The sequence below is a fragment of the Anopheles ziemanni genome, chromosome 3 (assembly GCF_943734765.1).
Source record: "Anopheles ziemanni chromosome 3, idAnoZiCoDA_A2_x.2, whole genome shotgun sequence".
NCBI classification, from domain to species: domain Eukaryota; kingdom Metazoa; phylum Arthropoda; class Insecta; order Diptera; family Culicidae; genus Anopheles; species Anopheles ziemanni.
Window position 1 is genome coordinate 20,834,630 of NC_080706.1, and position 25,271 is coordinate 20,859,900.

The following is a 25,271-nucleotide window of genomic DNA, read 5'->3' on the forward strand; positions in this document are numbered from 1 at the left end:
TGTTTTTAACGTTTATCTTTTGTTACAAGTTACTAGCTACTCACAAGATCTTCGAGAGTTTTGTTGTTATTACTTATAGAGCATTTAGGATGGGATCGGAAACAAAAGCTGACGACTTTCTCTCATCCACGCGGATACATATCTTTCCTCTATTATCAATATTAAAATATCCTATAATAGTCAATTTTAATTCTTCGTAAAACTCAATCATAGAAATCATCCAAAATTTAAACAAAAAACAATACATATATAGCATAAAATAGATGATGATGTGCGAGGAAATGACAATGGGTTTTTAATTGAGAAAAAGTTATCGTCCAATTCAAGATCGAAAAAAACAACTATGAAATCTCAACATGTGCACAATTATCACTAACGTAAAACAGATATTAACGTGACAAGACATAGGAGTAGAAATGTAAATTGGTTGTGAACAATATTAGGTAGGCATACAGGACAAACAAGTAAGGGTTTAACAATGGGAAGCAATCAATCTGGCCTTCTTTTTTAGGAAACTGCAAAAGAGGGATAAGATAGATTATGCACTTTACTAATCAAGTGCAAGCACGAAACACCCGAGAGACGGTGGAATGAAAAGAATGCGAACTCATTAAATGATAGCGGAGAGGGAGAACGACGGAGAGCAGGTGATAACAATAGACTATGATAAACAGTAACAGTGTGTGACACATAGAACTAAACACAGTTAGAAAAGTATTAGTGCCCACATCGTTAACGGCAGGCGGGAGGAGGGAAGAACTGAAGCTTATTTTCGACTCTGTTTCAAAAGTATAGACAGCAAATATAACAAGTTCAACTTACGCAATACGATTGATTGTTAGGTTCACCGATGAGACCGTCACAAGGTGGCTATAGAGTACGCCGTGCAAGAACCGACCAAACCACCAAATCCCGAAAGTGGAGATGAAGAAAAATGGAAGGAGGGATTAATCCCGCATAGGGTGGATATATGATTTGTTGGATTCAGTAATGGAAGTACGGTGGTCGTGGTTCAGGAAAGCGAACCACACGACACACGTGTTTGGTGGAAACGGATCGAAAATTGGGTGAAGAGGAATGTTGGACAAAAGACAACACAATGATGGTTTGGATACCGAGAAGAGATAGATAGAAAAGAAGGAAAGAGAAATAGAGATTGTAAATTGTGATCGAACGTGTGTCACAATATTAAACTAGATTAAAGTCCTAGTTTACCCAGTCCAATTTCGTCCCAATCAGAACATTAACTACCTTGAGCGTAGCATTCAACAAAGAACCCATCACCTCACATTATTCAAAACCACAAGAAACATAAATCCGGATCCAGTAGCACTCGAACGAGGAGATTCCCTTTCGGAAACGACCCCACCCGGATATGCTTACCTTACGATACTATCGTTCGGTGCACGGTAGCGTGTTTTGGTGGCCAGCTTGTTGAACGACATGTCCGCACGCTCCTTCCGGTGCTTGATGCCGGCCGACCGGAACGCAAAGTAGCCGCGAAAAAATGCCCTCAGAATGGCCCACCGGAAGACGGCGACCGGGTCAGCCCCCACCAGCTCCCGGACGAACGCCATGCTGGAGTTCTTCAGCACGCTCACGATATCCTGCCGCATCAGGTCGAGATTCTTTTCACGCATTTCGGCCACCTGAAGGAGGCAAGAGGAGCGGGAAAAACGAGTACAAAAGTTTAATTTCAGTTCTCCTCGCACAGGTTACAATGTGATGCCCTGATTGGGACCTGCTTCGTACCTGATATTTCACCTTGCCAGCGTAATGTTTAATGATAAATGCGTTCTCCTTGCGCTGTGGTTTCTCGTAAAATGCGTTATCCTTGTGAACACTGTTGAACTTTTGCAGCAACGTTTCGTTGGTGGCACCGGGAAAACTAAAATGACATAATGGGCGATTAATAGCACACGTTCCATTGGTGTAGATCACGTGAGAGATCGTTCACGTACTTGCACAGATCGTCCAGTATACACAGCAAACCGGATGGTTTCGATTCGAACAGCTGTAGACAGCCGTAATTGTCTAGAAATTCTATATCAGTCCATTTGATTCCCTCGCGCTTGTATTCCTTCTGTTCGTACTTGAACACGTGCTGGAAATAAAAAACACAATGAAAAACTACCCAAGTAAACCGCATACGGATAAGTCGCCCCCGTCGTCGGTACATACCAGATTAAAGTAATACTGTAAATGCTCGTTTGCATAGTTGATGCACAGCTGTTCGAAGCTGTTCTGCGGTCCAAAGTCCTCGAACCCGAATATATCCAGCACCCCGATCGAGTGGCCCGTGTGCAGCGCCTGGTCCTTGTTCAGCAGCGCGTGGTTCACCTGCAGCACGATCCAGTCGAACAGTGCCCCGTACAGGCACTTGGCGAGCGCATCCCGGGCCGCGATCGCCTCCGGCAGCTTGTACTGCATGATCAGCGTTTCGCCGCTCGCCTTCACCCGCTTGGACGTGAGGGCCGACATGAGCGTTTCCTGCTTCACGCGCAGCAGCTCCGAGATCAGCCCGACCACGTCCGGGTTGCGCACCTGGACGCTCTCGTCGTGATGGTAGGTGGACTTCTTCGGGAAGAACTCCACGTTGCCGAGCAGCAGCACGGCCGACAGCACGTTGAACAGCCGCCGCTGCTTCTCCGCCGAAAAGCCCACCATCTCCATGCTCTGCTTCAGGCGCGAAAACTCGTACTTCTCGTCGCAGTTCTCCAGCGTGAGATTCTTCGCGTTCAGGTAGTGGTACTTTTCGGCCGGCAGCAGATGCAGCGCGTCCCGCTCCGTTTCGGTCGCACCAGACAGCAGATAGTAGAACACGTGGTAGTTGCGCTCATAGTGGCCCTGGGACACGATTCGGCTCTTCTCGAGCAGATACTTCTGGACGACCGCACCCTGCACCATGCCGTTCTCGCGGTAGTTCACCTGGATGAACTTGCCGAAGCGGCTGCTGTTGTTGTTGTGCGCCGTTTTCGCATTGCCGAACGCTTCCAGCACGGGTCCGGCGCTAAGGATCGTCTGCTCCACGCCGGACCCATGGGCACCCTTCTGCGACAGGGCCGTCAGATGGTGAAGCAGGAAGTTGGTGCTTTCCGTCTTGCCCGAACCACTCTCGCCGCTGATAACAATGCACTAAAGTTGGAGAAAGAACGGAGGAACAGTTAATTAAAAATTAAAAACATTAAAATCAAAACGTTACGATTCTACAAGAGTCAAACTTTATGAACCTCATCAAACTTCCACAGTGTGGCCATCATTGTAAATCAATATTATTGACTCAAAACCACGCTAGAATATCGAACAATGCCTAATTATGAATAGGAATGCATCTAAAAAGGCACACGTACTGCGGCTGTAAAAACATTGTCAAACAATTTCACATCGGTCGAACTAACTTTCTCCATCTCCGACACCGGGGCCACCCTCCGGTTTGCATGTTACTTTCTCTTCCGCGTGGCAAGTAATAAAACACGTGACTGGAGTGAATAAAAAGCAGATTCAAATGAACCCTACCCTGCCGGTCAGGGAAAGAAAACAAAAACAGCAGATCGCAAGTACATCTACTGGACATTATGGGCAACAATTTCACTCGCGAGCCACAGAAGCCACATGTGGATTAAATGTGTGTTTTGTTCACGAGAGGAAACCCAAATGGATCGCAAGCGATAGGAGACGACTGGGCAAGCGTACAACACGGTGGTGAGGTAAAGTAAACGAAGGAGCAAAAAAACACCACCCCCGACGCCATATTCATTCATAACTCGTTTGGCCATTCATACGCGATTTGTATGAATGCCACGGTCAGCCGCCGTCGTTGTCGTCGTCATCGTCGCGCGTCATGTCAACTTTCCGCGGAACGGACCTGACTAAGCTGGATCGGTGGGGGGGTGTGGAGGGTTTGGGTGTACGCGAGCACATCAGCATGTGGCGGCCACCGACACCTACATTGCTACACGCCTGCTTCCTCCCGATGCCGGGGCGTCGCGTTCGCATGGCGCACTACAATCCCTCCCTCCCTCGCGGACCAGTTCTCTAGACTCCAGATCGCGTGTGCCGTAGGTTCGTGGGTCGGAGAAAGAGAACAGGATGGATGGCCAGCTATAATTCGTGGCCGGTTTTAAGGTAGCTCTCCTTGTGGCTACTGATCACTTGCCAACTTGATGTTGGAGGTGGTCACATATTTATTGTTTGCTTTTTTTCCCAACCCGCGCCCAGACAACAACACTACACGTTCGGGGCTCGGGGCTCTCTCTCTGCGCCATTTTGGCATCGAGACATGCACCCCTCCACCATCCTCTTTCTCCAGCACGAGCTGGCGATTCATTCATTAGTCTTCTGGTCGCGTAGCACGCCCGGGCACAGCCCAACGGGCGGCCAATTTACATAGCAACCCCCGATGGCTCACCCATCACGTTAACACGCTACACACTCAACGCTTTTCCATCATGTCGCTGTGCAAAAAGCCTGCCAAAAACAACGTACCATTCCGTGTTGCGAGGCTTTTCTTCCTTCCATTTCTTTTTTTTTTCGATGGCAAGGATGGATCGATTATCCACCAAACCGTTTGGTGGACGTTTCGTTCAACCGACCCGTAAGAATCCGTACAAAAACGAAGCCATTGGCCTCTCTCTCTCTCTCGGCATGTGGCGTTCGGTTGGGTTCCTGCTGTTCCGAGTACAACACCCCAACAGTGAAATGGATACACTTAAGACGTGGGGTGATAATAGTCGTTCGTTCTGACAAACGGTGGAAAATAAAACCCACTTTGGAGCTTCGGCGTCAAGCGACTAGTAGAAGGTGGAAGGTCATACACGATGATGGCTGGCCAAAGAGCGCAGATCAAGTGGCGCTTGCCCCGTTAATGTGCCAATTATGGTACCTTTTAGTTGTGGATAAGTTTCCATATTCCGGGCGATTTACGAAAGTAGAGAATACTGTTCCATTAAAACATCTCCTTTGACAGAAGGAAAAGAAATTATGTTGAATCGTTTACTCCTTTCTCATAGCTCTTACTGCACAAAAAAAAAAACCCTGCTCTGACAACAAAATATATGCAAAATGTGCAACTGCGCTAATCTAAACATTGTTTTACGTTTTGAATCAGATTAATTAACATCAATTGAAAGAAGGCTTGGAACAAGCAACCAACGTCGAAATGAACAAAGAAAGGCCCGGCAAAGAACATACAAATGGAAGCGCCTAAGCAGCAATAATCCAATCCCGTAAAAGGACGCAAGGAAAACGGCATAGTCCAGCACGAGAACCGCCTTGCTGACGACGTCAGAGGACGTTGGGTTCGGTCTTCCCTTTCTTCCATCGACGTATCGACGTTGACGAGATGGCCAAGCGGCGTGATGATGATGACGGCATCGTTTGCTTCGCTGGATGAGCATGCCGGAGAACTTGGGGTGAAGAAATTTTACGACGCCATGGACAGATGGGCGAATGATCGACGCAGTGACAAGCAATAAAACTTCGCTCCCACTTAATGCATCTTTGCTTCGGCCGATGGATGGATGCCGATGCCGACAGTTATCGTCGTAATGTTTTTCATTTGATAATTGTAAACATTTCAATAACATCAATTTGGCTTCGGTAGCCCAATGAAGTCAATTACATTGTTCTGTTCAAAATTAAACGATTCATGTACAAACTTAAATAATTAAACAATATCTCTACGTCAGGTGCTACAGTTACGCGAATAACTGTGCAGAAAAAAAGTATAACTGAAAGAAAAACAGAACAAACAAGCCTCTATCGCCAGGACACAAAATACGGATTGTTCCTAGCATGCAAGTAGGGTTACACTTGCATACGCCGATTGAAAAGGAATTGAAAAGGAACTCCAATGCAACGAGAAAAACACACCCTCTTCGAGTTGTGTCGCTGGTGGTTGGCACACTGTCAAAAGGGTGAGCAGATGATCCCAAACCTTTCGCCAGTTGGCGGCGATCCCTCAGCAAGGGCAGCGGAGCACAGATGGTCATAACTCATTGCACACCTAATGCCGTGACATTGCCGTGCCGTACATACACGTGAACTTTGGGGTCGGGCAAAAGAAGGCACCATCATCTTTCTCTCGTGGAGCGCAGATGCGAGATTATCCACACGGTCACACGGTAACACGGCGGGTATGATTCCCGGCTGACCGAAGCCTTTCCTTGGTGTAGGGTTGGGGCCTACCACATCGTCGATGGCGATGGAAGATGACGATGCTGCAAACGATGTTCACGATGATGATGATGATAGTGGCACGAAATGAAGGAATCCATCATCGCACATCGGTCAAACATCGGTCAGCGTGGCACGATAAAACCCCACGTCGGTGCATTTACGATGCACCATATCCAAGCGATTTCGATTCGGGCAGGAGAATGGCACCATGTGGGAGGTTGTCGTTCCCCTTGCATTGAGTATCCCGCTTCTCCTACTGCCCCCGTCCACAGTCCAGTCGTAAGTTTCGATGACGATCAATTAACTATGCATGATTCAATTTAATTGCACTCTTCGGTTGTAGAGATGGGCGTATTATACATGCAGTGTTAGGGGATGTGCATTGTGCTCTCTCTCTGTTGTCCTTTGGGGTGTTGTTGCACAATATGCGATGGTGTCAACCATTCTGTAAAGATCCGATTTTGTGACATCCCCACATACCTGGTTGCGTTTCTCCTTCAGCATGTTGTAGTAAGCGTTGTCAGCGATGGCGAAGATGTGCGGCGGCAGGATCGGCCCAATCCGCTGGTTCTGGTAGAGCCGCACATACTTTGGATTGTAGATCGGATGGAACTTGAACGGGTTCACCGCGATCAGGATGCTACCGACGTAGGTGTAGATGTGGCCGGCTTCGAACCGTTGGCGCAGGTTTTCGAGAAGCGTCGCTTCATTAAGATCTACGAATGGGAAGATTAAGATGATGACGGTGCTGTGGTCGATTTGTTGTGTGTTGGGGGCACTCACCTGGAAGTTGGCACAGGTCAGGATATTCTCTATTTTCTTTCTGCAACAGAAACGGTATAAAGTCTCTAAGTATCTGTGGATCGAGTCCATAACTATCTAGCCAAGGAACGTCGCTTTGTATTTCACGTAAATAGAATCTGCAATAGAAAAAAAAAGCAAGACGAGAAAAAACATAATTAATAACGCGCATCTGATGATTTGGGTGGGGCATCTTGGGATGCGTGAAAAGATCACGCATTGGAATTGAATTACCCCACATCCCTCATCTGCTTGTCGTCATGCATGCAACACAAAAACGGAAACGGTTTTACGAATTTAGCCGATGATTCATGTGCGTCAATTGTTTCCACACATTGTACACGCGTTGTAGTTACATCAATTGAATAATATAATTATTCCGTAAACGAACCAATCCTTTTACCGACGACACGACACGGCCACGGGCTACGCGCCCCGAGGAGTAAAAAGTAACCCACGCACACTGCATGTCTTTTTTGCTTTCCACAAACCGGCAAGAAAAAAAAATAAAACACCAACGGTCTACCGGCACTCTACCCCATATTAGGCGCGGAAAGTTGCGTCGATCGCGAACGGTTTTTTTTCGTTTTCGTGTGTCTTTGCAACTCAAGAAGGAGAACGCGCTCCGGGATCGCGTCTGGGGGTGGGTAGCGGCACATGGCTCATTTATTCTTCGGGGCGCCAGATTCCGTTACTTAAAGTGAAGCTAGGAAAAAAAAACAACAAACCGAATCTCGTTTCACTTTTCTGCCACTCGCGCCACACATGAGTCATCTTGGCGGAATCTTGGCGATGTACGCGGCACGAGAGAGGGTTTCCCGTTTGCCACACACTTGAGCAAGATCCAACCGCCGGGAAGGGATGGCGTTCGTCCAGTCAGCGCAACGATCGCATGGTGGGATCACCTACGTTTTGGTGATTCCCAAAATGTTTAGTTCAACAGAAATTTGTCATACGAATTGCTGGACCCATTTTGTTGATGCAATATGCATATGCAATTTGTACAAGAAATATGACCGAAAGGACACATACGTATAAGCGCCGTATTTATGTTCCGGAATCGTGCCATTGGTGATTGTCCTCTTGCTTGGTCGTCTCCTCCGCGTGCAATTGCACCACGGCCGAAGTGAAGGGACAGAACGTTTCTTGTACGTGTACTTTTTGCTTATTTACCCAATCGCTTCCGAAGCGTGCCACACGAACCGTGAATGTGATAGATACTTTTTATTTGCTCCATTAGTCGTTGGTTGGTCGTAATTAAAAGCAAATATTAACGATTTCACGGAGAATGAGCGAGAATAGCTTCACGTGAAGAATTAATTTAAAATGATACTTTTACTTTTTGTTGTATGGTTGTATTTTTAACACTCTGTTTTAATTTGCACTGAAAGCGTTAAACGTCGAGCTAAAATATTTCTATGATTTAAAACTTTACTATTAAGGTAGTTTCATAAAATATATCCGCAGAAAAGCAACAACTGGCAGTCGAGTAGAACCGGTAGGTTACACAAATTCCAACGTTAAATGGCCAGTGGCCATTGATTGTTTACTACACAGCAAAAACCGGGCGGCAGTTAACGAAGGGTTTCAATAACCTCGACCAGTAGGAGTTAGAGATTGATGTGCGGTTGAGAAAACACAGCTGAGCCATCGTCACTGGGTGAGGAGTTTTTTTTTGTTTCGCTCGTTTAAAAACTAAAAATTGAACCGAAAGAAAAATCCTTGGCCTTCTCATGCTACCTTCTTGCTATTTTGATGGGGAAGGGGATTCTGGTTCTGGTGTGTTTCGCGGTACAAGCGAGTTTATGACCCACCTGTGTTCTCGTTCGTGGGGCAAACAGAATGTAAAATCTTTTTGCGTTACCACGCACAGACAAAGGTTGTTTTTAGCCCTCCTCTCCCAGGGGAAAAAGAGAAAGATGCAAACGGACCAACAAAAAAAAAAAAAAAAGGCCAAGCAGCAAATGCAATGTGTGAACTCTTTGCTCCGTACGGATGTTGTGGTTCTGTTGTACGCCTGCCGCCCTGTTCTCGTTCGCATTTCACGATGATAAATGTCATCGAAACGTCAAAACATACCGCCACCATCACACCCGCATTCACCATTCCTATATGGTGCAAATGGATGACGATGGCCTCCGGCTGAAAGTCGTTAGAGTACCGCATCGAGAGAGCGGTCTTTTTTGACGTGACAAATAAGCAACAATAAGCGCAAGAAATGCGCCGCCGCCACTCGGGGGGAGGGAAATGGTACGCGTATACGAAGCGCGGGAGGAAAAAAATAATATACACAAACACGCACCCCGGTTTGCGGATCTGTCTTCTTGCACGAGAACGAGTTCGTTTGTGCAGGAATTTCTTTAACGCCCGATGGAAAAATATTTAACCGACGTGACACGTTTGTTGCACATAAGTAGAACATTTTGTACACCAAACGGAGACAGCCAGTGCATCATGGATCTCGTCGGGAAAGCCATTTTGACTGTCGGTCGATGGGTCACAGGGACGCATGTACATCTCTCAATAGTTGCACTCTGGTGCATCGATCGTTAATATTGCTTTTCATCGTCCTACACGGTTTATATTATTTTAACACCACAATTGATTCAATGCCCCCATTTTTCGCTGTTCATCGGCGAAAGATTTTAAAAGGATTGATTTCATAGATGGTTTTGATACATTCCAAAAAAGGATGGTTTTAACCTTCATTTGCCAAATTTTAATTACTAAAAGTCAATACAAACCCTTCTACTTTCGATGGTTGTAAAAACATAAAAAAAGGATTACCAAACAGGAATTCTATTTTTATGGATTAAATACTGTTAAACAATTGGAGAAGTAATAAAAATGACATATTAGTGGAATATGGAACAACGATAAATGCCCAGCAATGGAGCCGTAAACCTAAACGAGGTTTGCCGAAACTAATCTCATCCAGTTTTATTGTTGACATGTGTTCACTCCTTGGAACAAGACAATCCAAGTTCTGCGGCAAAAGGCAAAACGATTTCGTTGAATGACGCGAAACATAATTTAGAGCGGAAAGCAGATCGCTTAGCGGGACATATTACCAGACGGGTAAGATATGTTTTATGACCGTTCACGAATGACACAAATTACAACATCCCAGCGGAACCATTAGTTTTGACTGCTCGAACAACGCAGTCTAAACCCGTCGTATCGTGTTTCGGTGGATAGGGTTGCGCAAGTTAAGCCTGTACTACCTCAAAAGTCTGCTGTGAAAAGTATGTCACAATACCGTCGGGATAACAACAAGTCTCCTACCCGCCTTCCGGACCCATTATCCCCCCGGGATCACTGTGAGCAGGGTCCCCGTCCCGATGAGTGTTCGTTGAGGCCTAAGAGGATCGTCCCATAGCTCATTGAATACTCCCCTCGTTCGGCAGAATGTCTTCCATTACAACAACACACACCACACAAACAAACAAAAAACACTCGCGCCGCTCGATGGAAATTCAACCATGCCAAATTAATTCACGCCGAAAAATGTTGATATTTGTCAAGCAGACTGACAACTGCAATCCGGCGGGATGGAAGCGAGCAGCGGAGGGGTGGGTGGAAGCAGCTCGTAAAAACAAAATAGTTTCGTCCCACCCCCTCCCCCATTAACCACCTCACCACCCCGCCTCAGCTTGGCGGATGCGAAAAGCGGAATATTTGATAGGTGGAACAGGCTAAATTTAGGATTCATCGCCCAAGTTCCGCCGCCCCCCTCTCTATCTTCCGTGCATTTTCTCCCCTCTCCCACCCCCTTCCCACCTGTGTCAACCCCAGGGGCGTTGGGAAAGGTGTCTAGAATACTCCCAGCGGAATGATGACGAACGGATGCGTGGGATTTATCGCCCACCATCGTTACGTCGTCTCGGGACGATTCCTCCCGCGCCGGGCACACCTTCCTACACCTCCAGAAAGAATCCTCCCCTTCCCCCAGGACGACGCGCATGTGTATGTGGCGTGTGTCCATGCGTTAGAAGTCGGAGTGGAGAGACTTCGGAAACCATTCTGACGAGTACGCGCGTCTTGAGTCAGGGTAGAAAGTTACGTGGTGTGGAGGTGGTTTGTTTGGAAAAGTCGTGCCGCTAGAGGGCGTGAAATTTGACGGCCCACCACCGCCCCATGTCCGCCCGAGGAGTCGGACCCGGCCGAATGGACAGGCTAATTAGCGGAGCAGCAGCATTAGAGAGGCCGGGGCTCGTTCATCATGTGTGCCAAATTAGATTGAAGCAATTTGAATCCAATTTCCGTACCTTGCTTCCCACTCCCCCTTCAGGGACACTTCCCGATCCGTGTTTCGGCTAAAAAAAGAGTCGCCCATTTTCCCATACATTCAGACTTCTTCCTTCGGATGGAGGATGCAAATGAAGCCATCAGCGTGATGCCAAAAGACACCGGGTGAAAAGATTTCCACTGCACCATGTAAATAATTGGATGTAAATAGTGCGTCACTTTTCACTGCCTATAATATCATCCCGATGTCACGAATGCTATTTTGTGAAGTGACGACAACAGCATCGCCTTAAAAAAATCTGTTTTCGCTGTGCTGTTTCAGTTGACGGTTTAATTTTTATCCCTCGATACGCGAGCATCATCAATTGGCCGTTCACCGAAATGTAAAGGATAAAGTTGTTAAGTAACCTTCTACGCCGCTCCACGTACAAATTGTTCAAAGATATTCCATTTAAACTAACATTGCCGTCGACAGGTTTAGCACCCTCGCTGAGAAAATCCGGAAAATTCCGCCCTCCCTATATAAAGGCAGAAAGGAATCAGATACATCTCATGAGGAAGCTCGCGGGGGGAGCGACGGGTTGATTTGTGGAGATTTGTTTTAATCGATCAGCGACGATGAAGGGTTCGGTAGTAAACAAATTAGCGCCACCGCACACGGGGGGGAAGGCAGCAAAACATTACCCTTCCCCGTTCGCCGTTCGCCCGCTTTCCCCAATCGAAGGCCAAACTTTCGACACAAGATTGGGATAAAAATACCCCCCAGTTTCGCTCGCAAGGTCTTGTTGTTGGTGATGTGTGGTCCGCTTCCATTCCGACGACGATGACGACGACGACGCCGTTTCCACTTCGAATGATGACGCTTTTCGGACACGATTGCAACCGCCGGGAATGCGAGCTGGTCTAAGTGGTGGAGATACCCGGGAGGGAACACTTACAAGGGGGGAACATATTTTAAGAACCTTTCATCTTCCATCTTTGCACTCATTTTTAGACATGATCGGTCTCTTCAACCAAGACGCCCTACCCTCTCGCTCTCGGTCTCTCTATCGTTGCATGAAAAATGGTACTTCCAGCGGGAGGGTTCCACGTAACGACGGTGAAACGAGGCGATTAATATGATGATCGAACGATTTACGAATAATTCAAGGTGAGGTTGAGTGTAAATAATAATTTACAAATAGAAAAAAAAATTAGACCCCTTTCTGCTCACGGCTACCGATCATCTCGGTTAGTTTCTGCTTTATTTTAATCTGCAATATCTGTGTCCGCCGGGCACGATCACTACGGGGTAAATTTATTGCGAGTGCCACTGAGAAAAAGTAACAAATCAATTTCGTATCACCTTTCGGTAGGCATCAAGTGAATGAATCAGTTAAAGTTTGTTCGATGTAAATGCTATGCAAAGAAATAAATAGAATGCTTATCTGTTTCTCTAAGAGGATCATTAGAGCTCCAGATGATCACACATAATTGACCAAAGCAACCACCTTTCTGCATGACGTCACAGAGAAAGGAAAACCATGTTCTTGAAAAAAATCATTTTGCTAAATAAATCACAAGATAAAAAAACATCTACGGTAAATAGTGATACTTTTGTGAAACGAGGTAAAGAAAAATCTGTTTAAAATGAAAAAGAAGAACCCCTATTATAACTACAAATGTGTATACACTTGATAGTTATCAAATTTCACCAATTTTCCTTTTTTAAAGCCTACCCACAAAGATTTTATATTCTGCCGGCACGAATTTAATGGTCGACCACAAAAATTATAGCCGTTGGAAAATCAATTTCTCTCTAATCATTTCCTCATGATGTGTGGAAGGAGGGAAGACGAAAGGGGGTGAGCGTCGCATCCCTCTCTCTCCCTCTCTTCTCTCGTCGCTTCCTCCACGTTCTTGTCCCACGGTCACCACCAGGCGTTCGATCACCGTCATCGGGCCGTTTTTGTCGGACGCAAACGAGTTTGGTGACTCGGGTAAAAGTAAAAGTGAAATTCATTTCCTCAAACATGGACACCCCGTTGGCCCTTCTCCTTCGCTCGGCCATACCAGCCCCATCCCCCGTCGGGGTTCATTCTTCACAATCGTCATTCCATCAACTGGCGGCGCGCTGATAAATTGCATCGGATGCAACGGCTCTTCCCCTGGGTCGGTTTCCCCCGTTCACTCGCCAACTCCGTGCTACAGCTAACACTTACCTATGAAAATCTTTCTCCGAGTGCATCGGCCACAGCAGCATAACGGAGACGGGTTTTTCGTGCGCGGAAAGTCGCCTTTCCTTGCACTCGCCGGCCACTTCCGCCAGCTCATAGTTGTTTCCCTGCAGTCAAAAGGGATGGGAAGGAAAGCGAGAAACGGGAAGAAAAATGAGTTGTTTTGCTGCAAAAATGAATAACCATCGGAACACAAAGCGTCCCGCAATATATTCTAGCTCGGCTTAAATCGTGGACTATAAGACTTTTGTGTTACAAAAGAAGATATTTTTACGGCATAATGGGAATAAAAAAAGAAGATTTTTTATGTATAAAACAAACAGAAAAATAATAAATTTAAATTAATAAAAAATCGAAAGGCGTTCATTGCTTAGCACTTATGAATCATAATTAAAAAGAAAACCAATGAAAACGTGACAACTATCAAAACGCAATAGAGCAAAAGCTAAGACTAATATTCTCTTAACCTATTATCGTTTTCCATCGGTTGTTCGGTACAAATAAATTTGCAAACATTATAGAAAGTTATCACGGGAAAAGCGACTATCCAGCAAACTTACCGTTAGCCCCAGCCGTTCGACGATGCAGGAAACGATCTCCTCCGCCGTGGTCTGCTTCGATGCCTCCACACTGAGCGCCTCATAGTGCAGCGACAGTGCACCGACGTAGACCTGTGTGTATGTTTTTCATCGCGTGGAAAAACCGACGAGGGTGAAAAAAGAAACAGAAAGAAAGTATGTGAGAGAGAGTGACAAAAAACACGCACACCGGATCCGGGGTTTGAAAAGTGATGCAGCGAGATGCAATGCAAACATAATGGCAAACAAAAAGCTGAACAAAACAATCCACACTATGGGCTCATCCGATGCGGGAACTCGGGTGTCTTAGGTATGGAAATGAAAGAAAGGCACCTTCTTTCGCTAGACGACGACGAGAACGAACCTCTGAAGCAATGGAGGAAAAATGTTTGGTGTCCGACCGGAAGACCGGTGGAGCGGGAAATAATAAGACAACGTATCGAACAGTGGGAATGCGATGGCGGATAGGGGGTAGCTTAGGAAAATTATGATAAAACACTGCTTAAAAGAAATAACTTTAAAGTAACACAGTGTAGAAATCATGGAGGCAATACAGATAGATAAAATTAACTTTGATCAATTCAGAATAATCTTTGTTCGATAGAAAAGAAATCGTTGTAAATCCACTTCTTAGCATTAATGTAATGCACAACAATATTTCTACAAACAAAAAAAACGTTTTGGAAAAGGCGTTCATAAGTATCCAACAAATATAAATAAATAGTGAGGATTTAAATAAATGGTGACAGCATAGTATCAGAAGCAAACTAGAAAACAAACGACTCGAAAAATCAATATTTTAATAATGACAGTATTAAATATGCACCAACTTTTCGCCTCAAAGGATATATTAAAGAAACTGTGAATAAAGTGTTTTTAAAAAGGAAAAGGAAGAAATTGTGATGACTACTATCCCTGGACCCACTTCCTTCCCATGCCCGGGTATACACCTTCCTTCTGCTGGACCGACTAACGAATCAATAATAAAGCGTTAGTGAAACGGTTTTCCTTTAACGGCAAAATGTCTCCGCTTTTGCTAACGAACCGGGCACCACCATCGCGCCCCTGCCGTCCCCCTGGTCCGTCTCCCCCGGCCCCGGAGAGGAGACCCAACCCCTAGTCCCCCGAGAGTGTGGTCATTTCCTAAACACTCGCTTGGCGTACAATAATTATCACCGTGCGACGACATCGTGGCTCGTGAGTTTCAGCCCGTCGCTTTTCTTTTCCACACATGCACCCCATTTCCCCCACCTTATCCCACCCTTTGCCGAAGAGTGCTGCTAAGTGCATTTTGCAACGTTTTAGTGATCAGCAGCCGGGAGAAGACGACCACGACAGCTGGGGAGAAACCAAAAAAAAAAAAAAAAAAAAGAAGCACCCAACAAAGATTGCTAACGACGAAAACCTGCTGTGAGAAGGCCCCCCCTCGCGGTCGAGGACATCACACCGCCACTCACCCCGCCGGGAGGAGGATGGGCCCCCGGGAGGAAGCGATAAAAACACGTTACGCGTGCATTCGCGATACGCACACGGCGCTCGGCGCACGTTCGGCAAAAGACCGGAAGTGGAAAATGAAAGTGAGTTTGCGGCGGGTTTGATGATGAAGCTGAAGCTATGTGTGGCATGGTATTTTTTTCCTTCTCTTCTCTTAAGGGGTGTGCACACGTCGTCTGCGCGTTCTTCGGGCGCGGCTAACGCGCAGACGAGGTGTGCGGATTAGCTTCGGCAAAATGCGAAAAAAACTACTGCAGCGAGAGTGAGCAGCAATATACTGCTTTACTTTGCAACCGTACAGGAGGCAAGGTAAATTTGGAATATTTACGCATACTACCTTATAAGTAACGTACATCCCTAGATGCGCATCTTTGGTTTTTCTTTAATTGTTTGACCATGAAGGAAATTTAATCATTTTGGTTGCTGTTTTCTCATGAAGAACTACAATGTCGGACACAAGTTGTACACCACATCCATTTCTCATTTTTGAGCCTCTGTATTTCCCATTGCACGGCTTATAGTGCATATTTCATTAAATTTCGTCAAAGCCGCTTAGCTAAAGGTAAAGGTAAAGGTCCTACACTCTAACCCTTAAAGCAGTCTTAGATCATGATATACAAACTGTGCCGACGGGTAGCTCAAATCGTAGGTCATATAGCTTGTTCCGGAGCTGTCTCACATATGTCATACCTTGAGTTCATCACTGAACAGCACATTTCGCTAATGGACTACACCTTAGTGAGCAAATTCAAGCCGAGCCTGGCAATGCTGCACGCTGAGCTTCGACTGTTGCTAGAAGGAAGCTGGTTGATTCGGTAACCTCTGACCGATGTTCTCAGTGACGGACAACTGCAGTTCCATTATGACTCGCGCAGCTGAGGAATATGGTTCCGTTCTATGATCAATGCTGTCTTCTGAGTATTATAAGCAACACTGCGTAGGGATTCAAGAAATATAAATTTTATGTCATGTAAATCTTTTGTCTAAAATTGTTGCAGTCTTAAGAACAAACGTTTTGTAGTTAGGACATTTTAAAGAGCTAACGAAAATAGGCGCTCTTCTAAACTCATAGCAGCAAAATAATAGCCGCGGTGCTATAACACAACGGTTCCAACACATCACGTGCCAACTGCAAAGTCGCACCTCGAATTAAGACCCCTTGGGGTACGAAAGGCCGACTACGGTATCTTTTTAACGAACTTTCTAAGAAAGGGACATACTAGGAGACCCATAATTTAGCGACATATCATGAGAAACAATTATAATACTCTTTCCTTTCCTGCTCCTCCAACAGTAACAGAAAAAAACTGGCAGCAGCGGGAATGGGAACTCCGAAAACCCGAACATTTTCTTATCCTGTCGCTCTTCTGGTAGGCAATGAATAACACGATGGTTGCCGAAACCGGCGCGAAAGGTTCCGAGCAATTTTTTTCACTACCACTGCTTTGATTTGTGTACGTACACGAAATGCCAAAATCGTTACTTCTCTCTTTATCCTATGGCAATTTTTGTTCTTCCATCTTCCTCCGATGTATGTTCGGCACATGCAAAAAGAACGAAGTACTGAGAAAAATGCCGATGAAACAGTTTCGAGAGAGAAGGAAGAACAAAAATGATTATATGAAAAAGGGGGACGCAATGAGTTCGGTGTTTCGTGTACGTACACAAATCAAAGCAGTGGTAGTGAAAAAAATTGTTCGGAACCTTTCGGGCAGGTTTCGGTAACCTTCGTGTTTTCCATTGGCTACCAGAAGAGCGACAGGATAAGAAAATGTTCGGGTTTTCTGAACTCTCACTTCCGCTGCAGGCAAGATTTTCTGTTACTGTTGGTGGACCCGGAAAGGAATGAGTATTACAATTGTTTCTTTTTTGGCGCTAAAGTTGCTGGTTGCTGTTGTAATCTGACGGTGTATGCAAACTTTTGAATGGCCTCTCGTACTCCCGTGGGTCTCAAGTTGCAAGTCTGCCCTATTTTGACATGACCTTCAGAGGACTTTTTGTATGAGTACGAAACGGCTCACACCAAACTAGACTAACGCTAGAGCAAAATGCCTCAATTTTGTATCAGCCGCAAGGTCATACAGAACGATATAATTGGTAAAAATAGCGCTATCTTGCGATGTAGGATAACCAAAACAAACATTCGTAATAAACTTATAAATTCCGTTCAATAACGAGAAAACAATAGAACCAGGGAATAAAACACATTTATATTGATTTACAGTTACCGACCATACGATTCCTGTATCGGAAAACCTGTTTGATTGGTATTCTAATGAATACTTTTATCTGTGTATCTATATCAACTTCAAAATTTATTCATTTTTGTACCCACTATCATCTAAGTAATATACATGAAAAGCTGAGGCGATCCAACTTTTAGTTCCAGTAATGTAGGCCAGCCGTTTCGGGCTCATACAAAAAGTCCTCTGAAAGTGATATGAAAACAGGGCATTTGAGAAGATTGGTTGCACGAATGTCTGAAGGGCTCAACCTCTCGGTATTGTCCTCCAACCATAATGTCATGAGCCCAATTATTTTTATTTTACTGCAATGAACTCATGACAGTGCTTATGTTTTTCGATAACGCTTTCAAATGCCCTTTTCTTAAAATGTTTTTCATTGGCCTGTTGGCTCTACAAGAAATAACAGCTACCAAAATAATAAAAATTTCTCCATGGCTAACCCACTAGAGAAAACCCAAAGCTGCGCATCTAGGGATGTAAGGCGTTTTTAAGATTGTGTGCGTAAACATCCTAAAATCCGGAGTGCAGCTCAGATTTTACGTTGCTTCCTGTACGGTTGCAAAGGAAAGCAGTATATTGCTGCTCACTCTCGCTGCAGGAGTTTTTTTCGGGGAGGAGTTTCGCTAACCCGCGCACTTCGTCTGCGCGTTCTTCGGACCCGAAGAACGCGCACACGTCGTCTGCACCCCCGGTTATATATGTCCGTGTTTATTTTTTTCCACCCTGCGTTGCGACAACGCATCGCGCAGCCTTTATGCCTTCCCATGGTGGGACCGAGTGAGTGATATCGAGCATCCGAGTGAGTGCTGGTAACCAACTTTGCCTTAATTAACGCAATAGAATGCAGCTGGTTGCGCAACGGTGGGAAAGGGAAACCCTAACGGAAGCTGCCTGTTATGCAGTCAGGAACAAAGTATTTATAAAGTACAGTTTTTGTTAAAACTGCAACTGTTTCTACAACAACTTTGATTTCAATTATTTTGCACTGAAAGTATAAGAGAAAAAATAAATTCCATTGCACCGCATAGCAAAAGGATCAAATAGCTTATTATTGGAGTTAAACATTGAGCAATAAAACAAGAAAATGCTTTATGGGTCAATTTAATGCAATCAGTATTGTTTGTACCGAATGCAGAAGAAAGTAAATATAAGCAGTACCATACGTCGTGTGCTGTCATAAGATCTATTCTTACATTTGCCATTCACAAGCAACCTCACCTTGACAAGTGGACGAGTGAAACGGAAGCGGAAAGATGTTGGTTCCCTCACGCGAAATTATGTTCGATGGGCGCGCGCATTTCGCGTTATTCGCATTGAGAGAATGGCAAATGCAAGATGATGACAACATCCTTGACCTGAAGATCTTCGTACCGCCGGAGCGATGGCACGCTGCTGGGGCAGAATTAATTCCCTCGCCAAAAGCCACACAGGGACAAAACAAAAACACGAACACAGCCGCAAGCAGAAGATCGTTAAACCTACGGCAGACCCCCGCCCCCTCGCAGCACAGAAATGCATCTCGGACGAAAACGCTTGGGAACCACGCACTCTTCCTGAACTCGACCAAACCATTCCCAAACTCTTGTGCTCTTCCTGGACGAGCGACAAAACAAAGCAAAAAAAAAATCATAAAACTCGATTTCAAAAACGAAATAAAAAAAAAAAAAAAACGTCTCGCTCCAATCATCTTGACCTTGTCAAGTCGTCCCAGGCGTCTCCCACCGAGCCATCCGTTAATTAAATCGCTATGAGACCCCGAGCGAAACCGAAATCGAAAATCCAAACAATTCAGGACGGAATTGTTGATTCGCTGGCAGCGCGGCAAAAGGGGAAGGGGGATGGGGAATAGCACGCGAAACCGGATCAACCGATCAAATATCTTTCAAACTTTTGGTTCACTTTCAGGTCTCAGGGCTGACATCGGCCCGAGCAATCCGTCGAGTCGGTATAAATGATTCCTTATGACTCACGCAGCAAGCACCCTCCATTTTTGACCGGTCGCAAGTGTTTCTATAACTGGTAAAATGTCAAGCACGTGTCACAGTATGATAACAACATACCCACGAACACACAAGCACTTTAAGAAACATTATGAACACGACATTAGCCAATGGAATTATTTTTTCAAATATTTTAAATTGTGCTGTCAGATCAGCAACAAACATTACCTTATCAATCCGTGTACAACATACACAGTCGAGTTAAAAAAAGATTGGTTAATTGAATTGTTTTGTCTTTTTTAATGATGTAATATTTTGTACTTTAAATCCAAACACAGGCAAAAATTATCAATTCGACAATTTAATTAATTACAAATTGGTTTTAATTTTCCCATTCGAAAAGATAATTTATTTTCACTATGGTTTATTTTACAACTGCTATTCACAAGAGAAATAACCGTAGATCAGGGGTTTATGTTCTGGGAGAGGAGATCGTGGACAGGAAGAAAAAACCTGCTTTCAACATTTCTCCGCTTAAGAACCATTTTTCTTGGTCATCTTGAGCCCACACGTTGATTTCCACACCAATCCAGCACTAGCAGTATCGCAGCTTTCCAGTCATGTGTGTGTGTCTGTGGAGCTAGGCTTGGGTGGAGTGGTGTAGAAGAATTTTACAAACCCGTACGGGCGCGTCCGTGGTCGCCGCCGAGCAAACACACGGCGACGAAATATGCAAATTTATGCGAACATATATTTGTTTGATGTAGTGCTCGAAAACTAGCACCGGCGCGCCAAAGAGCCGGTCGCCGCCGACGCCGTCCGTCCGGAATGGTCGTCTTACGCACATGTTTGGAGAGCGAACAGAATATCCCTCGGTGGAACAACTGTGTGGATTCGATGGCTGGCTTCGAAACAACAACGTCCGGGCAGCAGGGTTGAGGTCAGGTTTTCGTGGCTGAGAATTATTATCTCGAACGAAGCTTCTTTCCGCCTGCTCGTGTGGTCCGTCGTGTCCGATTGCTGGGAACGGGGTTCAAGCGACCGTTGGCAACGGATAAAGGGGAAAAAGGAGATGCCCGGTTTGGTCAGGGGGAGAAACAGTTAACACTGTTCATCAAGTGCTTATGTTTGTCCGAATCATATGTTCCTCCGTCCATTGAAGTGTAAATGCAAATGATAAGACGCAAATGATAGAAGATTTGGCTAATCCATTAAATTTTCAAAACAAAAATTTAAATACAGTACAGAAATAAGTACAGAAATGCCTTTGCAGCTATTCGGCAGTATACGAAATTTACAAACATACCATATCAAAGAAAATTGCTTTGACACTCCATGGAAAGATTCAGCGCTTTTGAATTCAGCTAAAAATGTTGGTTGAAGCTTGACACTACTATGTTATGTAGATCCTTCCAACCGTACAATGGAAGACCTACGTGCACAGGTCATGGTTGACGAGTTTGTTGAGACGCTCGGTCCGGTCCAGCCATGTTTCCCTTTCGTTTTTTCCTTCTAAGGAATTATGCTTCCCATCTTCGCACGGGAGAAGCATGCAAATTCTAGAATTTCGGTAGAAACCAACACCGAATTAAGAGGCACAACAACACGAGTCGCTTACCCATCCGCATCCATCCTTCCCACGCATCTGATCGAGACGAATAGAAATAAAAAAAACCTGGCAGGATACATCGCTTCCCCAGGGGACGTCGCGGACAACGACGCTCGGTTTTGGCTTTTTCAAACCGATTAGATTTAATTGTCCAACACTGGTTAAAGGGGACCATTGGCGGGAGAAGGAGAGGTTTGTCATTTGACTAATTTAAATTCTTTATTCATTTTATTTTGCCCGAAACGATCCCCGGCGAAACTGGCAGGCATCATTTCGGGGGCATCATTTTAATATTATTCTAAATCCCGGGCCATACTCGCGCGACATTCCGTGAGCGGTGCCAACAGCCACACACTGCCAACGATACACGTACGTTACACACACACATACGCGTCGCTTAGGCCAATTCGCGTTTTCGAATGAGCATTTTTCAATTTTAAATCGACGATCCGCGCGCCAGTTGGGAAGATGGTTGGGCACCACCTGATCAGCCGACGCGGCAGGACGACGACGACGACGACGACGATGATTGAGTGACCGCTGGCAGCAGGTGCGCCGGCGGTCTCTTCCCGCCCCGCGGGATATTTCAAGCCCGGGTTGGCTCTGTGGCGAGAACCGTTTGAGAACATGGCGATAGATACCACACCTTTTTCGCTTATTTTTGAACGCCCCAACAGATCGTGTGACCACGAGGCCGCAGCAACTGGCGGCATCCGACCGTGGCCTTGGATCATCTTTAAGTTTGATCCACCCCCCCACCCCTCCCACCGGTCCACTCTCTCACTCAAAATCCCTCTGGGGTAGAGATTAGGATACCATCATCCCGAGGAACGAAAGGAAGGAAAACGGACTCGCACTCGGAGGGAAATGATTTATTAGCAAATGGAAAACTACCGATGGTTAAAAGAAATCATCACGCGATGATGGTGTTTCGCACGTTGAAAATGGTACCGCGTTGAATGAGATATCATTTTTTTTTGTGGGTGTGTGTTTTTTTTACTGCCACACACATCGAAAAATTCCACCGAAAGGGAGCTTCCTCCGGGTCGACTGACAGCCTCAGGAGCTAATTGAGACTCCTCATGAGGTGATGGCAACCAGAATATATGGTGGTGGTGGTGGTTGGTAGCTAGCAGTTCCTTTAATTAGTAAAAGAAAGCCGCAACTCGCCGCTTATTTGCTTCTTCTCGGGCGCTCGGGTGAATACTTGTTTTTCTCGTTCGTACGGCTCACTTTTCCAACGTGTTCCCGATGTTTCCGCTGGCCCCGGCGAGCGAATGTTTTGCAATCTAACTCGTTTGCGTGTGTCCAATCGTTACGACTTATGCACTCTTATTGCACCACCACTGTTATTAGTGGTGTGTCTTAGCCCCGGCACGCTTCGGTGTCTTCAACTCTCCCCACCAGGCAGCAGCTGATCGCCGTCCGGGAAAAGCGGACGCGAGCTCCAAACTGAACCGAGTTGAACGCACCGACGCGGGCCGATCCCTGGAACTGGAAATCATCTAAACGAATACACGGCAGCATCACCGTGAATCAACATCTTCCTCCACTCCGGTCAGTAATCGATCATTATATTGGCAGCAGCCGTTCGAACGGATCAACCTACATGATGCTTTTTGTCGTCGATGATGATAGTTGGTGATGACCAGCAACAACAGCGATGACCGCTTTGTTGTCTTATGACGGCATGGGAAAAGGAAAGCAAACTCCGTTCGCACCGATGCACAGCCGTGTTTTCTTTCCCCGGGCGTGCAATGTTACTGCAACGCTCTCATAATTGAACAACTTCAATCACAAGAAGCACACTTACAAACACACAGCCAGACAGATAGACAGCCGCGAAGAACTTGCTAAAGGCCGGGAAAACAAACCAACAACCCTGGTTTGGGACTTTCGAGAGGAAACCCGAGGAAAAAGTGATACCATGATGCACAAGAAAATGCGGTTCGTCTTTTGCATATGATCGCAGATATTCCGAATGAAGGAACGCCCATCGTCGGTGCTGTAAGCAGGGGAGATTCTGCTGGTGTTTGGTGGAAGTAGCTAGTGAACACATCGCGATGGATCATAAACAAATCCTCGGTCTAGCAACGATCTGGACCGATCGCTCGCCGAAGCGGTAAAAAAAAGAACCGAGAAGTGGATTAAACCAAGCACAATTTGAGCCGCTGGCCGCTCCTTTTTTTCATTGTTGCAAGAAAAATAGGTATGGGGGGGTTTAAACAATCCACTACGTTGTCTAGAGTATGCTTACAAGGTATTCAATATATCTAGTTATACGATGGATGTTATCGTACTCCTTATGACGGATCAAATCAAACAAGGTTCCCTATCAATCATGTTACTCTACAATAAAATCAGTTTCTGTCTCTAACGCATTGGACTTTGTCTCTAACTCATCAGGTTTTCTCTCGTGTTCATCTGATCTTGTCTGTTGATTTTAATTTTTTCTCTATCCAAAAATTTGGTTATTTAGAATGATTGTAAATATAAGGATTATGTTTCTACTCAAAATTATTTTGTAAAGCTGTCTACAACAAGGAAATATAATTACTAATTACTAAAATATAAAATGATTACAAGCATAATTACTACTAAATCAATAGTTTAGTACTGATTAAAATGTGGCAAATATACGGCAACGGTTGTAAACAAACAAAACAAGTGACGTTTAGCGGCTATAAATGAAAGTTTATATCCCAGAACTCACCGTTTCTATGAGGATTTCGAAATGCGCAAACAAAAAGTGCTCGGGAAATCGGTAAAAAATATCATAAATTACCTAAGAAAACCACAATTACTCATATTTTCGACAAGAGATAAAAAGTGATGAGTTAGAGACAGAATTTGATTGTAAAAGGTTCCATAGCCTAAGAGACAACACTACCAGTTTTCGAGCCAAAGTTAAGTGGCAACTTTAGCGAATAAATTTTCTTTTGCATGTTACATTTTATTTCCATGTTTACAAACGACAGAATTTCGTCACTCAACTCAAAGGGGTCTCGGAAGCGAATGAACTGCTCGTCGCGTAGTATCGTCGGCGACCTGGAGCGGAAATGATTAATCAGCGCCCGCTCGAACGAACGGTATTACGGGACGTATCCATCTATTTTCCCTGCACGACGATCACACATGGCCAATCATTATCAGCAGCAGCAGCAGCATCATCAGCACATCGTCGCCATCAGCGAAACCCCACCACAATCATCGATGGTGGTTTGCAAACGCAATAGTTGTTCATATGTATCGATTAGGAACGGTGTATGATTCATAATTCCATTCGACTGCGTCAAGCATCGATTAAGAGCATAGGAAGCGCGTTGATTCATCGGTGTAGAACAAGTTTTAAACGATGTGGCACGGGTTCCAAAACAGAAACACACAATTTCCTCAGAAAACCTAACGTTTGCGATTCTGTGCTTTTAACACTTGTCCAACAAGTGAGGCACACCAAATTTACCTTCAGCATAATCGTCGTGTCCAGCGTTACGAAATCGTCGTAGTAAAGCCGCGAAAGTCTCGCGAGACGCTTCTTCTCACTTTCACTGGTGGTGTGGGTGTGGGTTCCAGTGGTGGTGGTGGATTGTGGCGGCATAGTTTCGCCTCGTTTGGACGGGGCTCTCTTGCGAACGCTGCCCGTAGACGTCACGTTCGCGAGTTCGGAAGGTTCCATCGTTGCGGACTGATTTATCGATGGTCTCGTTGGTTGGTTGATATTTTTGGGCGATTTTTCCTTTACGTTGCCGACACTGTTGTTCGTTGTAGTCGCTAACTGTCAACCGTCGACGGTGGAGTGGAAAGTTGAGCGGTGGAGGGTAGTGGGTCTAGCAAATACATGCTAGGTATCGGCGTTCTTGATATACTCTGACAGCTATGCTAGCGAACCTTTTTTCTATTGAACAGAACATAAACCATACCGGCACCATTTGAATAAATTGTACACTGCGTGAAATTACACA

General features: G+C 45.3%; 1 protein-coding gene across 1 annotated transcript in view; it reads right to left on the reverse strand.

Annotated features, from left to right (window-relative positions):
- LOC131284329 (unconventional myosin-IXb-like) overlaps nt 1-25,271 on the reverse strand; it is a 44,358-nt gene that overhangs the window by 11,554 nt on the left and 7,533 nt on the right. The window contains exons 3-12 of the mRNA XM_058313184.1: nt 24,773-25,084; nt 14,003-14,113; nt 13,428-13,549; nt 6,961-7,097; nt 6,658-6,893; nt 2,182-3,135; nt 1,962-2,104; nt 1,753-1,888; nt 1,384-1,649; nt 823-870 (exon numbers count right to left, since the gene is read on the reverse strand). Coding sequence (XP_058169167.1) covers nt 823-870; nt 1,384-1,649; nt 1,753-1,888; nt 1,962-2,104; nt 2,182-3,135; nt 6,658-6,893; nt 6,961-7,097; nt 13,428-13,549; nt 14,003-14,113; nt 24,773-25,084 — 2,465 coding nt within the window. The remainder of the gene's footprint in view (nt 1-822; nt 871-1,383; nt 1,650-1,752; nt 1,889-1,961; nt 2,105-2,181; nt 3,136-6,657; nt 6,894-6,960; nt 7,098-13,427; nt 13,550-14,002; nt 14,114-24,772; nt 25,085-25,271) is intronic.